The sequence below is a fragment of the Calidris pugnax genome, unplaced genomic scaffold, assembly GCF_001431845.1.
Source record: "Calidris pugnax isolate Ruff unplaced genomic scaffold, ASM143184v1 scaffold113, whole genome shotgun sequence".
Classification (NCBI taxonomy): Eukaryota; Metazoa; Chordata; class Aves; order Charadriiformes; family Scolopacidae; genus Calidris; species Calidris pugnax.
The window spans coordinates 3224674-3238041 of NW_015090879.1; the positions used below are offsets into that span (position 1 = coordinate 3224674).

General features: G+C 52.5%; 1 protein-coding gene across 2 annotated transcripts; it reads right to left on the minus strand.

Annotated features, from left to right (window-relative positions):
• Nucleotides 1–4675: 4675 nt before the first annotated feature.
• SF3A3 (splicing factor 3a subunit 3) lies at nt 4676–13099 on the minus strand. 2 transcript variants are annotated; one of them, XM_014946549.1, is made up of 17 exons: nt 12940–13099; nt 12773–12820; nt 12071–12123; nt 11674–11779; nt 11168–11240; nt 10686–10777; nt 10166–10248; nt 9675–9813; nt 9290–9358; nt 8857–8924; nt 8435–8542; nt 8056–8125; nt 7061–7225; nt 6838–6948; nt 6298–6388; nt 5620–5675; nt 4676–4986 (listed from the first exon to the last, which is right to left on the minus strand). In XM_014946549.1, exons 1-17 carry the CDS (start codon nt 13033–13035, stop codon nt 4909–4911), a joined length of 1506 nt encoding a protein of 501 aa, XP_014802035.1. In that variant the 5' UTR covers nt 13036–13099; the 3' UTR covers nt 4676–4908. The 2 variants fall into 2 exon arrangements, with proteins under 2 accessions (XP_014802035.1, XP_014802034.1); XM_014946548.1 differs by lacking the exon at nt 12071–12123 and adding an exon at nt 12590–12642.
• Nucleotides 13100–13368: the final 269 nt, after the last annotated feature.

Below are 13368 nucleotides of genomic sequence, written 5' to 3' on the forward strand. Positions count from 1 at the left end.
TGGTGGTCGTCGTAGGCGGCGTAGTGGGGGGTGGCAGGTCACCTGTGGGCACAGGAGGAGCCCCGTGAGGCTGCAGCCAGTGCACAGAGCTGCTGGGACACCCTTTCCCCTCACCCCAGCGCTGAAGGAGAGCGACCCCAGGGCAGAGGGGATGTGGTGATGCATCTGCCCCGGGGCAGAGGGGAGGGCAGCATTAACCCAGCACCCTCAGGGCACCCCAGGGACCCCATGGGCAGTTACCATAGGAGCTGGCATTGAGCTGCAGGCAGTGGGGGGAGGCACAACAGTCCAGGACACACTGGTGCCTGCTCACACTGCCGTTGGTCCTGCACGTCTCCGCGCTGCACCCGCTGCTGCAGCCGGCTGTGTAGTTCGTGGTGGAGAAACGATAGAGCTGCAACAGCAGAACCGAAGGAAAAAAACACTCGGGGTGTGAAGAGATGCCATTAGAAAGGAACAGAAATAACTTACAGACTGCAACAGAGAGCAGGGAAACTGGCAGAGACAATAGAGTGCTGTGGGTTCCTGATATAAAGAAGAGGAAAACGCAGCCCCCCCGTCACAGCCCCCCTGCGCCTCCGTCTCAGGGAGCTCCGTACCTCACAGTAAGTCTCGTTGTGGCAGGTCTCCGTTTCGTTGGCATGGGCTTCGTCCTGGTAACACCTCTCCCCAGAGCACCGAAAGCTCTGGCAGGTGAGCTGGAGGGAGAACACACCGGGGTGTCACCGCGCAGCGCGGCCTCCTCGCACGGCACCACCACGCTGTCCCCCACCACGGACCTGAGGGGCTGTGTACCCCCCAGCTGCCTCCTCCCACCCCAGGAGATGCTCTCATGGCAGTTCTGGCTCCCACAAGGGACCAGTTGGGCTAGAGACCCTGCCCGTGGGGCTGTACCAGCCCGGCCAACAGCTTCCTTCCCTTACCGGTGTTCCTTCTGTACCATTCACAGAGGCATTGGTGGCCACCGAGGCGATTGTGGTGGCCGCCATGCTGTAGGCCACCAAGGCGGTGGTAGCGGCCGCCATGGCAGTGGTGGTGACCGTTGGGGCACTGGTGGCCACCGAGGTGTTTGTGGTGGCTGCCATGCTGTAGGCCACCAAGGCAGTGGTGGCGGCCGCCATGGCAGTGGTGGTGACCGTTGTGCTGTGGGCCACTGAGGCGGTGGTGGCAGCCACTGAGGCGGTGGTGGCAGCCATGGCAGTGGCTGCTGTGTTGTGAGCCACTGAGATGTTGGTGGCTGCTGTGCTGTGGGCCACTGAGGTGTTGGTGGCCGCTGTGCTGTGGGCCACCGAGATGTTTGTGGCTGCTGTGCTGTGGGCCACTGAGATGTTGGTGGCCGCTGTGCTGTGGGCCACCGAGGCGTTGGTAGCAGCCATGCTGTTCTCTGGAAGACACAAAGTTCCCCCTTGGTGAAGGAAACACCAACCTCACGCTCAGCAAGCCCTGCATCCCCCCTCTGCATGGTCCAAAGGCGTCTGGAGGACACATCAGTGACACCATGTTTGGGGTGCCGGTGGCAGTAGGTGACACAGTGGCCCAAACAAGGTCCTTTTCCAGCCAGGGACTGGGCAGCCCCAGAGGCAGGTCAGAGACAAGAGACACACTGCATGGGAAGAATTGGCTTTTCTAGGGTCAAAACCTTGAAAAAACATCATTCCTCGGTGCAGCTCCATTCTACAGAAGACAGCCTGGAGGGGACAAAGTCCCCACTCCCCACGGAACCCCCAGGTTTCCCCTGGGGCGCAGAGCTCACCTGCTGTGGCAAGAGGGTCCTGGCCGTGGAGGTGCAGAGCCAAGACGCAGAGCAGGAGGCCTGGAACGGAGCAGGGACAACTGAGACCACCACATCTGCAGCCCCCTTCACCCCCAGCCCGAGGAGCCTCCCCAGCAGAAGGGGCAGTTTGCCCTCCAAACACCAAATCCAGCCCTCCTGGAGCAGGGTGGTGGCTTGTTCCCCTCGGGAGGAGTGTCAGGGGGGTCCCACAGACACAGCTGAGGTCAGGGACCCACACAGGGGACCAGTCCTGCTGCAGAAAGACCCCCCTCCACTTGCCCCAGGTGACCAGCAGCCACCCCTTGCTCCAGGGAGCCCCTGGCAGCTGGGACAGGGAGGGATGTCCCGGGCACGCCGGGATGGACACTGCTCTCCAGCCAGCAGCGGAGATCCCAATACCTTGAACTGGAGAGATGAGCCATTGGTGACCTGCCATCTTCATCCACCAGCACCAGGACCTGTTGGGAAGAGGCAGGGTCGGAGCTGGGCATGGGCAGGGGACAGTCCTGTGTCACTGCTGCGGTCACAGCAGCACGTGCCCCTCGAGTCTGCCCGGCACACGGCTCGGGAGGAGGTGGCAGAAACAATATCAAGACAAGTTACACGAAATAGACTTTTCCTGTTGAGGGATTTTTTTTTTGAAGGAACCTTTCTCCTAGGAAATTCTACAGCCTTTCTTCCAGGCTCCAGAGAAATCCGGGTTGTTCAGCACTCCGTTCTTGGTCCCTGTGGTGGTAGGACACACTTTTCAGGCAGAAATAAGTGCCTGAAAACACCCACCACCAGCACCTACCACCAAAAGCTCTGAAAACTGCTGTCCAGGTCATCCCAACGGGCTCTCAACCCAGAAATCACCTGATGTAGAAATAACCCTTGGCACTGCGCTTGCCTGGACGTCGGGGAGACACAGTCGGGCCCCTCCAGCTGCAGCCAGAGGTGGCTGGAGCAGCACAGGGGGGTCTGGGGGGGTGCTCAGCCCCAGGATGTCCCCAGCCACTGCCTCCCGAGGGGCTCCTCACGGCGGGGCCCCCGGGGCACGGTGCTGGGGAGCAGGAGCCCCCGGGGAGCCACATGCTCCTGTTGGTGTGGCAACTGAATGGCAGGAGGGAGCCGGGTGGTTACGGTGACACTTGGACCACACAACCCTTTGCTGATGCTCCTGCAAATGAAGATGTGACCCCCCCACCCCCAGCAGCAGCACCCACCAAGGGAGGACCCAAACCCACCAGCCCTTAGGGCAGCAAGAAAGACCCTGCGTGGCAGCTCTTGCTGTGGACAGGTAAAGAAAAGGTCTGGTGTGGGGGTCTGGGGGGGTGCTCAGCCCCAGGATGTCCCCAGCCACTGCCTCCCGAGGGGCTCCTCACGGCGGGGCCCCCGGGGCACGGTGCTGGGGAGCAGGAGCCCCCGGGGAGCCACATGCTCCTGTTGGTGTGGCAACTGAATGGCAGGAGGGAGCCGGGTGGTTACGGTGACACTTGGACCACACAACCCTTTGCTGATGCTCCTGCAAATGAAGATGTGACCCCCCCACCCCCAGCAGCAGCACCCACCAAGGGAGGACCCAAACCCACCAGCCCTTAGGGCAGCAAGAAAGACCCTGCGTGGCAGCTCTTGCTGTGGACAGGTAAAGAAAAGGTCTGGTTTTCAAAATGCCCATTTCTAGACATGCTGATGCAACCCCCAGGCCCTCAGAACCCAGCAGAGACCAGAGCACAGCCCCATCAGTGCTGGGCTCGTGTGGAGCCAACACCAACAGCTTTCCTGATAAAATCATCATTCTGCCAGTGCTCAGGTATTTCTGGTTAACTCACAATTAACAGGCACATCCTTCCCACCTCTCCATCTCCCTGTCAGCCCACACTGGCATCTCTGACCTCCCAAACCTGGTCAGCCACCACCCAGGCCAGCTCTGGAGACCCTTACTAAGCTGGTGCCACCCCAGCACGGCCCAGCTCTGGGGCAGGAGGAACAAATGCCCACCAGGCACAGCCTCGTCCCTCAGAGAGCCACCCCCTGGGGCAGGGAAAGAGAGAGCCCGTGGCACCAACTCACCCTGCCCGTCCACTGCCCGTAGCCCCGGCCAACGCCTGCAGCCACCGCGGGGGGTGGCCTTACTAAGCTGGTGCCACCCCAGCACGGCCCAGCTCTGGGGCAGGAGGAACAAATGCCCACCAGGCACAGCCTCGTCCCTCAGAGAGCCACCCCCTGGGGCAGGGAAAGAGAGAGCCCGTGGCACCAACTCACCCTGCCCGTCCACTGCCCGTAGCCCCGGCCAACGCCTGCAGCCACCGCGGGGGGTGGCAGCGCCTGTGACACCGGTGGCAGCTGCACCCTGGTGCCACCAACCAGCCCCACCCCGGCAAGCACCGGCTGCGCACGCTGTCACCCAAGGGACAGGACCATCACCTGCTGCTCTGCAGCATCTGGAGACCCAGCGACCACAGAGGGAAGGGGGTTTGAGGCCAGAGATGTCACAGAAGCCAAGTCCGTGCCAAAATGAAACCCACCTGAGGAGCCCGAGGGGACAGGATTGTCACCGTGCTGCAGAAACACTGAGCTGCCCGCAGAGCCCAACCCCAGTCACGCTGTTACTAACACCCTGGAGAAATCCCAGCAGCCAAAGCTCCGCAGGGAGACAGAGGCAGCAGCAGCAACACAAACACATTTGTTTTGCAAAGGAGTCCAAAAGCAGCCCCACACTTACAGCAGGACACAGCACCGACCGCCACTCCTCAGCACCCAACACTCACCTGCGTTTTACACTCAGCCCTCAGCACAAAAACTTCCATCAGAACAGAAATGAGAGAGAAGCAATTGTTTCTGACAATTCAAACTACATAAAAAGCATTTGAAAAATAGCATAATTAAATGCCTTCCTTCCAGCATACAAAGGGAAACAGGTTTCTCAGCGCTTCCTAAATTAAAACCAGTTTATTTTTCAAGGCTTTTTTCTTTTAATATAAAATAACATCACAAGTCTGCTCTTCACAAGGGGCTTACTAGAAAGTGATTCTATAAAGTATCCTTGAAATCTATATTCATGCACATAGAAAATCCAGAAACTGAAGCAGAGTCAGAGCTGCTGAGACATCTCCACTTGCTTTTCAGACGTGAAATCCTTCACTTGGGAAAAGCTACAGCAGCCCTTGACGTTTCAGGTCTTCATAGGTCTTTTTATTCACCACGTTCCCACTGGAATCCTCATATTCCTCCTAGAATGAAAAATGAAATAAAAAGTTTAGAGACAGCCAGACACAGCCTGGCTCGGGCTGTACCCCAGCATTGGAGTTTTAGCTCCAGCAGCACCTACTGGATGGGACCCTCCTGCCCAGACCCTCTCCACGGGAAGAGCTGCTGTGGGTCTACCAGGAGAGAAGAGCTTAGTGAGAGGCAGAGTCACCACCAGCTGCACCCGTGAAAAATAGTTTGAGACAGAAGTTTACAAAAAGGCACTAGTGTAAGTGAGCACACTGCTCACTACAGCTCCTTTTGCTTCTCACAAAACAGAGATGACGTCGGTACTGAAGTGCAGCACGTTAGATTTTCACATAAAAGGCTGAGTCTGTCCTGTCAGAACTACAGCACAAGGAAACAGAGATGATGTTGGTAATGAAATGCAGCACGTTAGAGGATTCTCACAGAAAGGGATGAGTCTGTCCTGTCAGAACTACAGCACAAGAAGTGCTTCTCATTCACCACCCCTAACAGGAGCTGTGTGACCAGCACTGTGGGTTCTGCTCCTCTCCCCAGCACACAGGGCACTCAGAAATTCTTCTGACAGAGCCAGGCAGCTCATGCAGGTAAATGGTAAATAGAGACACCCAAGTGCTTCTGTAACATCTCACCTCTGTATCAGGCTGCCATCTCTCTGATGCCTTCTGCTGTTTCAGCTTTGCCCACACTGTAAATACAAAAATCACACAGGATCTGATGCCATTTCCCTTCAGACACTAGCTTTTAATGTAGTAAAACATACACATGAACAATAACCTGTATCTGTTAACCTAAGTGGTGCAGATTCAAGAAACAACCTCTGCATGAGGCAGCCTCCTCAGAACATCAGCACAGATAAACCAAGTTAAATTATAATTGTTTTAAGTCCTAAGTACTGTAGGCTTTCAAAATCTGCCCACAAGCTCTACCATTTCTGAAGGTTTTTTTTGGCTTCCCCGTGAAGATGCTGACAGACATCAATTAATAAGAGTTACATGGAATGATGTAGCCACACTCTGCCTAAAGAAATGGTGGCCCCTTGCACCTGGCTGAGACTTCACAATCGAAGCATCACGAGAAACAGCTGGTAACAAAGGAAGGCTCATATCCCAGCCAGCACCTGCTCCTGCAGGGATCCAACAGAGGCAAAAAGCCACCCTCCTTTTCAGATCCAGGAGGGATAGTCCAAAGAAGGATCATCCCACATGCACCACGTTTCTTACCCTCTTTCCCAAAACTAGTCTCAGGTCATAGGATAAGACAAATGTTTGGGAAGAGCTACAATGGGCATTCTTGTCCCTTTCACTCACGTGAGACTGCATCCTCAATCTGTGTGACGTTGGCAAAGTGTGCTGTGTTGGGAATGCCCAGGCACCTCATCCCGTGAGCGTGTCGCCACTCCTGGGGGCAGAGGCAAGAGGTCAGTGTAGGAGGGGAAATGCCCTTCATCCACAGCACCAAAGACTAAAGACATATTAGCCTCTGGACAGGGTGAAACAAATACTATCAATATGCAAACCTACCAGTCCTAAAAACCTCTATAAAAATATTTTTTCTCTATTTTAGACAGTAATGATACACTGGCAGTCAAGAGGCACCCTGCACCACTCAGATCTGGGTACTGGAATTACTGTTCAAACAAGAAGGGACCACACAAAAATTTGCAGACAAGATCTTTGGGTGCCTTACACAATTTATAGTTCCAATCACACTGCCCTGCAGCATCAGCCCAGACACAGGGTTCAGAAGTGAAAGAAGTGCCACTTGGGCACTCCAGTGATTTCCTAGTTATTTATTATAAAGATTATCTGAACGTAGTACTGATGTTTTTGTAGCAAAAATGTACTTACTGCGAAGTGACGCTGAAAAGCTTTGGGCCCTCTGTAGGTGTAGTTTCCACAAATCTCACAATTGTAGTTGATGTTTAAACCATGTAATTTATACAACCAGTAGGGGATGGGCTGACGAGCAAAGAGAAACAACAATTAGGCCAAACGGCAAAGGAGGCTCCAAGAGAAGAGTAGAGCGGAGTCAGTGACACCTCCCTCCTTTCCAGACCCCACAGTCTCATACCTTGCCATCCCAACCAAGAGGCAGATTTTTAGGATTATAAATGATTTCATTTTCTTCATCTTCACTCTCACTCTCGCTGATCTGCTCTTCCTCCTCCTCCTCCCTCTCCTCCCCTGTCCGTGCCTGCTTACGCTGCACGTTCTCATGAGTGAGGTGTCTCTGTTCCTGCAGTGTGAGGAAAGAGAGGGAATTGTTCACACAACGGGACAGCAACAAAACAAGGGCAAACTCTAGCAGTGTGAAACACCTCCTCAGGGTACAGAGGGAGTGGAAGACCAGCACAAAACAGAGAACTCTCATTTTATTTAGCACAACTTAAGTTTTCAGTATAACATTTCCTTCCTAAAGAATAAAAAACCTGACTACCCTTAGCACTTCCAAGATGATGAGCTAACAGTAAGAGCCACCCTGCTAAAAGCAACCACCCCAAAGTGAAGCAAGGACTTAAGGCGAGCATCAAGGCACAAGAACTAAGTGTTCACAATACCCTGTGGCTTAGGCATAAAACAGAAATTATTTACATCAATGTGGTGCCTTGGAGAAGAGAAGGGAAAATAAAAAAAAAAAACAAAGACAAGACAGGCTTTCCCAAGGGAACACGTAGCCCCCATATCTGGGTCTCTTCACAAGAGCCTGCCAAATAATTAGCTAGCAGAAATATCGATGTAATCCATCATATTCTACTGACTGACAGAAAAAGCTGTCTGGTAACATGCACCACTTTAAAACAGTAAAACTCTGGACATGAAAGTAGCTCTCCTGAGGGTGCCGCCAATGAAAGCAGAGTAAAGATGTGGGTGACCTTCCAGTCACAGAATCACAGAATTGTCTGGGTTGGTAGGGACCTTTAAGATCATCTAGTCCAAACATCAACCTAACTTTGATAAAAAAATAAATAAATCACTAAACTATGTCACTAAGCACTACATCAACCTGTCTTTTGAATATCTGACAGCTCTGAAATAAAAAGTTCAAAGACAAAATATAATCCTTACCCCAAGAACTTCCACATACTCATAAATCTGAGCTTCCAGGAATGCAAGATCTTTATTTCTTTCAGTGTCTCTGGAAATAGACAAAGAAACTTTATGAAGCCCGTTCCAGAACTGCAAACACCACGCATACACTGAACTTCTAAAGCCACACATGACTTGTGTACAGCAAGAAAACAGAGACAAGTTTCAGGCAGCTCGTGTACCCTGAACTGCACACAAACCACCCAGCTCCACTTGGTTTGGGGTTATTTGGTCCAAAATGAACAGCTTCTAATGCTCCAAGAATCTGTCACAGCTATACAGGGGTGATGTCTACAGAATACTTCTCATCCAAGTGAGGAGAACACCACCAACCTGAGAATGACCTTCAGGAACTCACCTCTTGCTTCCTTTTGTCTTTGGATTCTTAGCAAACAAGGAAGGATCAAGAGCTTCCAGGGATTTGCCTTTAGTGCTGAAAAGCCTCTGAGCACGCTCTTCCAGAGTCCTGGGGAGATGCAGGAGGAGACAAGCCCAAACTACAGTTGTGCATTTCCCAAGAACTGTTTGAATTCATGCAACAAAATTCTGAATTCAGCTTTTAAGAAATCATGAGATTTCCTATTATCTTTATTCCTTAAGCCAAATTCTTCTATACAAAAGACTTCAGCAAGGGGCACTTTTCAAAACAGTAGATCCCAGTATCCCCTGATTGGTTTGCTTTTCATTCAAGCAATTCTTCAGAGAGGACAAAACAAGTATCCCATAAAGACAGGACAACCTCAAAAACTGAAAAAGGAACCATAAAAGGACTGCACTTACCCGCCACATTTCAGTCCCAAAGCCAGTAAAGCTGATTTTAATCTGTCCAGTCCCAGGGAGGCCAATTCCTGTTCAATTAAAGTAAATCACAATAAGAGAGCAGCTGTTAGACAAATACAGTATGGATGGATGTCCATTTTAACTCAAAAAAAAAACCCAGCCAAAAAAAAACGCCACCCAGCATTCAATGAAGGACTGTCAAAGGTGCATCACTCCTCACTGAAAAATTAGGAATGTGACAGATCTAACCAGATCTTTCAATTTTCATCCCCTAATGGGAGCAATTAAGTCACCAGCATAATCGAAGTTTTATTCAGAGAGCACAGAGCCAGAGGTGAAGGCACTGCAATTAAAATTATTAAAAGAATCAAAATAACTAAGCTTCCACCTTAGCCCAAAACTTTGTGTTAAGTGCAGAAAACTGAAAACGTACCTCCCAAGAGGAAAATGCTGAGAGATCCAGGTGGGCCCCAGCATGAGTGAGTGCACTGCTGGTCTCTTTCTGCCAAGAAAAACCACAACATCCATGTGACATCCTACAGGACTTCATGCAGTGAAACAGTCTGACCTCTAGAAAAGCAGTTAATTTCACTGAGAAAAATTCTCTCACTCCACTGAGCAACAGAACAACAGAAAAGACACAAAATCTGTTTCAAACCTGTTACATTGGTTTTCGAGCGAGTATTAAATTGTGTCTTTGTGACACACAGCACACACCCTGCTGTCAGACTTCACCTCAGTCACAGCTTTACACAAACAGCTCACAGAAAACCAATCACAAATGCAGAAGCATTCATACAGGCCCAAGGACTGCTCACCGGCCAGCCAGGGAACGTCCCATTCTCCCACTTCTTCTCAAACTCAGTCTGAATCTTCCCAAAAAGTTCATTCTGGTCCAGTAAGGGTTTAACTCGATCTGTGTAATCCTGTAGGTACTCAAGAAGCATTTCAAGGTACCTGGCAGAGCAATCAGGAGCACAGGTAATTCCATATCAACCTTTAACACATTTCTCTAACCACATCTTTGGAAAGTGATTACCCTCTAGTATTCCACAGGCAAGTCATCAAGATGACAGTTTTCAACACATGATTTCTAGATGCAGCAGTTACAAGGATAAAGTAAGGTCCTTCCACAGAGCAGGATGTGGCTTTCCACATTTTTGCTACACTACATGTTTTCTCAGACACAGGATCCAATTTACACAAGCTGAGTTTGACTGTTAATTATATTCTTAGCAGCTGTACACTTAAGAAGCAAATTCCTTCTCCTTGACTGTCATAAAAGCAGCAGGGAGGCAAAAAGGCTCACCTCTTGTACTCAGCATTTTTTCTCTCCTTGGGAATATCGAAGAGTTGGTCAAATGTGGATAAGTAAGTGATATAATCCAATTTCTAAGAATGAAAAAGTTTGAGTTAGACTTTAAACACCTGCAGCCAACTTAACATTCAGTTTCCAGTTACCAGAGCAGAAGAAAAGCACTAGCTCATGCCATTATTCCGGACTGCAGAGGCCTCTGTGTGCTAACACTTTGCCTCAGACACCTATCAGTACTTGGCAGCAGAAAACAGAGGCTTTTTTACAAGGCCATTGTTACATTAACAATAGAGGTATCAACTGAAGAGAACGGAAGAGGAAAGTCAGGAAGCAGCATTCAGAATTCAGATGCTCTATGTGCAACAAAGGGACTTTGAAATAGCTCTTTGGAAATAAACTTTTTTATGTAAGAAAAAAAAAACACCACAACAAGCAACAAATAACCATGAACCAACCAAAGAAAAACCCCTCAGCTTTAAGCACTGAAGTTGCCCAGACACACACAGCCCCTTACCTCCGATGACTTCAGGTTAATGTACTTGAGATAACAATCATGCAGATCCAAGTACCGTCCGTACCCTTCCTCATCTGTGAACTCCACCAGATCTGCAGGACAGATCATGAAGAACTTTAATACGAGCTTAATCTTCCCTATTTATTACTCATATGCTTTAGAACTTGAAAAGCATTAAATACAGACTAATGTATGCTTAAGGAAAACATTCACAATGCAAGTGATGAACACCCTCCATCCCAGAGGAGGCCACAAAGACACTCTGAGGGCTGGAGCCCCTTTGCTGTGAGAGTTGGGGGGGTTCAGCCTGGGCAGTTGAGGAGAATTTAAAAAGCAAAAGAACAATTTTCAAAAGACATTTAGTAAAAGGGAGGTGGAACTCTGAAACGTGCAAAACAGATCAAATAACTCAATAGACAATGCCTTTCAAGCAAGCACCGTATCGTCACTTAAACCGACCTCAGAAAAACTACAAAACTTACTTTGAGCTTCTTCACTTGGGTTGTCTCTGGCCTTCAGCAGTTCCTCAAACTCCACTGACATTGGAACACAGATCTGCAAGGACAGACAGAAGTTACAGAGAAAATTATTCCTTCAGCTAATGTTGCAGAACAATATAAAATCATAACAGGCTGCAAACAATAAAACTGCTAATTGAAAAGGTACCCAAAGCATTTCTTCACCATTACTTTTGCACAAAGAAAAAAAAGTCTGGCTTTAGCCAGCGTGAGACGGGCAGCTCAGCAGAAGGCTCCCGTGGTAACAGAGAGCTCATCCTGCACCTTCTGCTATTCACAGGGCTCTCACAAGAGTGTACATGCCTGACACACTGCCTCACCTTGAATGTTTTATTTTCTCAAATGATATTTTAATATAATTAATAAATGGATATTAAGGTGATTAACCTGGAAATAAAGGCAGTTTATTGCAGAGATGAGGTCTAACGGACCAGAAATCACCTATTCTTACACAGGAGATAACTACTTACCTCATTTGGGTGCTTCCGGTGAAATTCCTTAATTTGTTTCAGTCTGTTGTAGAATTCCGCAAATTCATTCGGCCCTGAAATGGCACTGAGCTCTTCCTTCCGTAGGCTAGGAGTTCGTGAAAAGAAGGACAGATTACAAGTGGAGAAGAAAACCCTGCAGCCTCCCCTCATGAACCTTCAAGGCAGCTCTGGGCCTCCCCCCGTGACTTAAACCAAGAAAATAACAAAATGCACCCGATTGGGGCACAATCCGGGTCCTGCTCTGGCAGGATGAGCCTCCAACGACTCTCCCCAGGGGTTTATAACCCCCCCCGAGGAGCCCCAGCCCCTTCCCTGCCCTCACAGGCTGCAGGCCCCGCGGGGCACACACAAACGGGGTGTCCGTGCCAGCCCTTACCCGTCCTTGTCGTCGTACAAGTCCCTCAGGTTGCCGCTCACCTCCATGTACCTCTGCAAAACAAGCGCAGGCCCCGCCGCCCGTTACCGGGGAGGGCCCAGGCCCGCTCTCCACCACCACCACCCCCGGCAGCCGCCCCGGGGCCGCCGTCAGAGCCCACCCCGGTCCCACCGCCCAGCCCCGCCGCACTCACGTCCTGCATGGCCCGCGTCCGGTGGTCGGAGTTGATCTGGTCGCGGAGCTGCGGGGAGAGGAGCGGGGAGAGGAGCGGGATGAGCGCGGGCCAGGGCCAGGGCCCGGCCGCCCCCCCCGTCCGCTTCCCCCCCGCGGCCCCGCACGCACCGTGGACTTCTTGGTCAAGTGGGGCACAATCCGGGGCCTGCTCTGGCGGGATGAGCCTCCAACGACTCTCCCCAGGGGTTTATAACCCCCCCCGAGGAGCCCCAGCCCCTTCCCTGCCCTCACAGGCAGCAGGCCCCGCGGGGCACACACAAACGGGGTGTCCGTGCCAGCCCTTACCCGTCCTTGTCGTCGTACAAGTCCCTCAGGTTGCCGCTCACCTCCATGTACCTCTGCAAAACAAGCGTAGGCCCCGCCGCCCGTTACCGGGGAGGGCCCAGGCCCGCTCCCACCCCCGGCAGCCGCCCCGGGGCCGCCGTCAGAGCCCCCCCCGGTCCCACCGCCCGGCCCCGCCGCACTCACGTCCTGCATGGCCCGCGTCCGGTGGTCGGAGTTGATCTGGTCGCGGAGCTGCGGGGAGAGGAGCGGGATGAGCGCGGGCCAGGCCCCGGCAGCCCCCCCCGTTCCCGTTCCCGTTCCCGTTCCCGTCCCCTTCCCCTTCCCCTTCCCCCCCGCGGCCCCGCACGCACCGTGGACTTCTTGGTGAGCATCTCCTTCACCATCACGTCCATGAGCCGCTCCCGCTCCTCATGGTACCGCCGCTGCTGCTCCAGGATGGTCTCCATCCCGCCGCCCCGCCGGACGCCGCCGTCCCCTCCTTCCGGTCCCGCCTGCGCCCCGCGGGAAGGCTCCGGCCCGGCCCGCACCCGGCGCGAAGGTTCCGGCGCGGAGGTTCCGGCCCGGGGCGGAGCGGAGACGGGGACGGACTCGGCCCGGCGATGCCTCTGCGGCCCGGGGGCGCCTCAGGCCGATGGGTCCCCGTCCCCCGGGACACCCTCACGACACCCCTACGGCGAGCCCCGGGCCGTTCTGTAGCGGCCGCCCTCCCGGGGGCTGCCTACCGAGCCCCTCGGGCCCGCCCCGGCGCTGGCCGCGGTGGGTGGCGCGGAGAGGCCCCC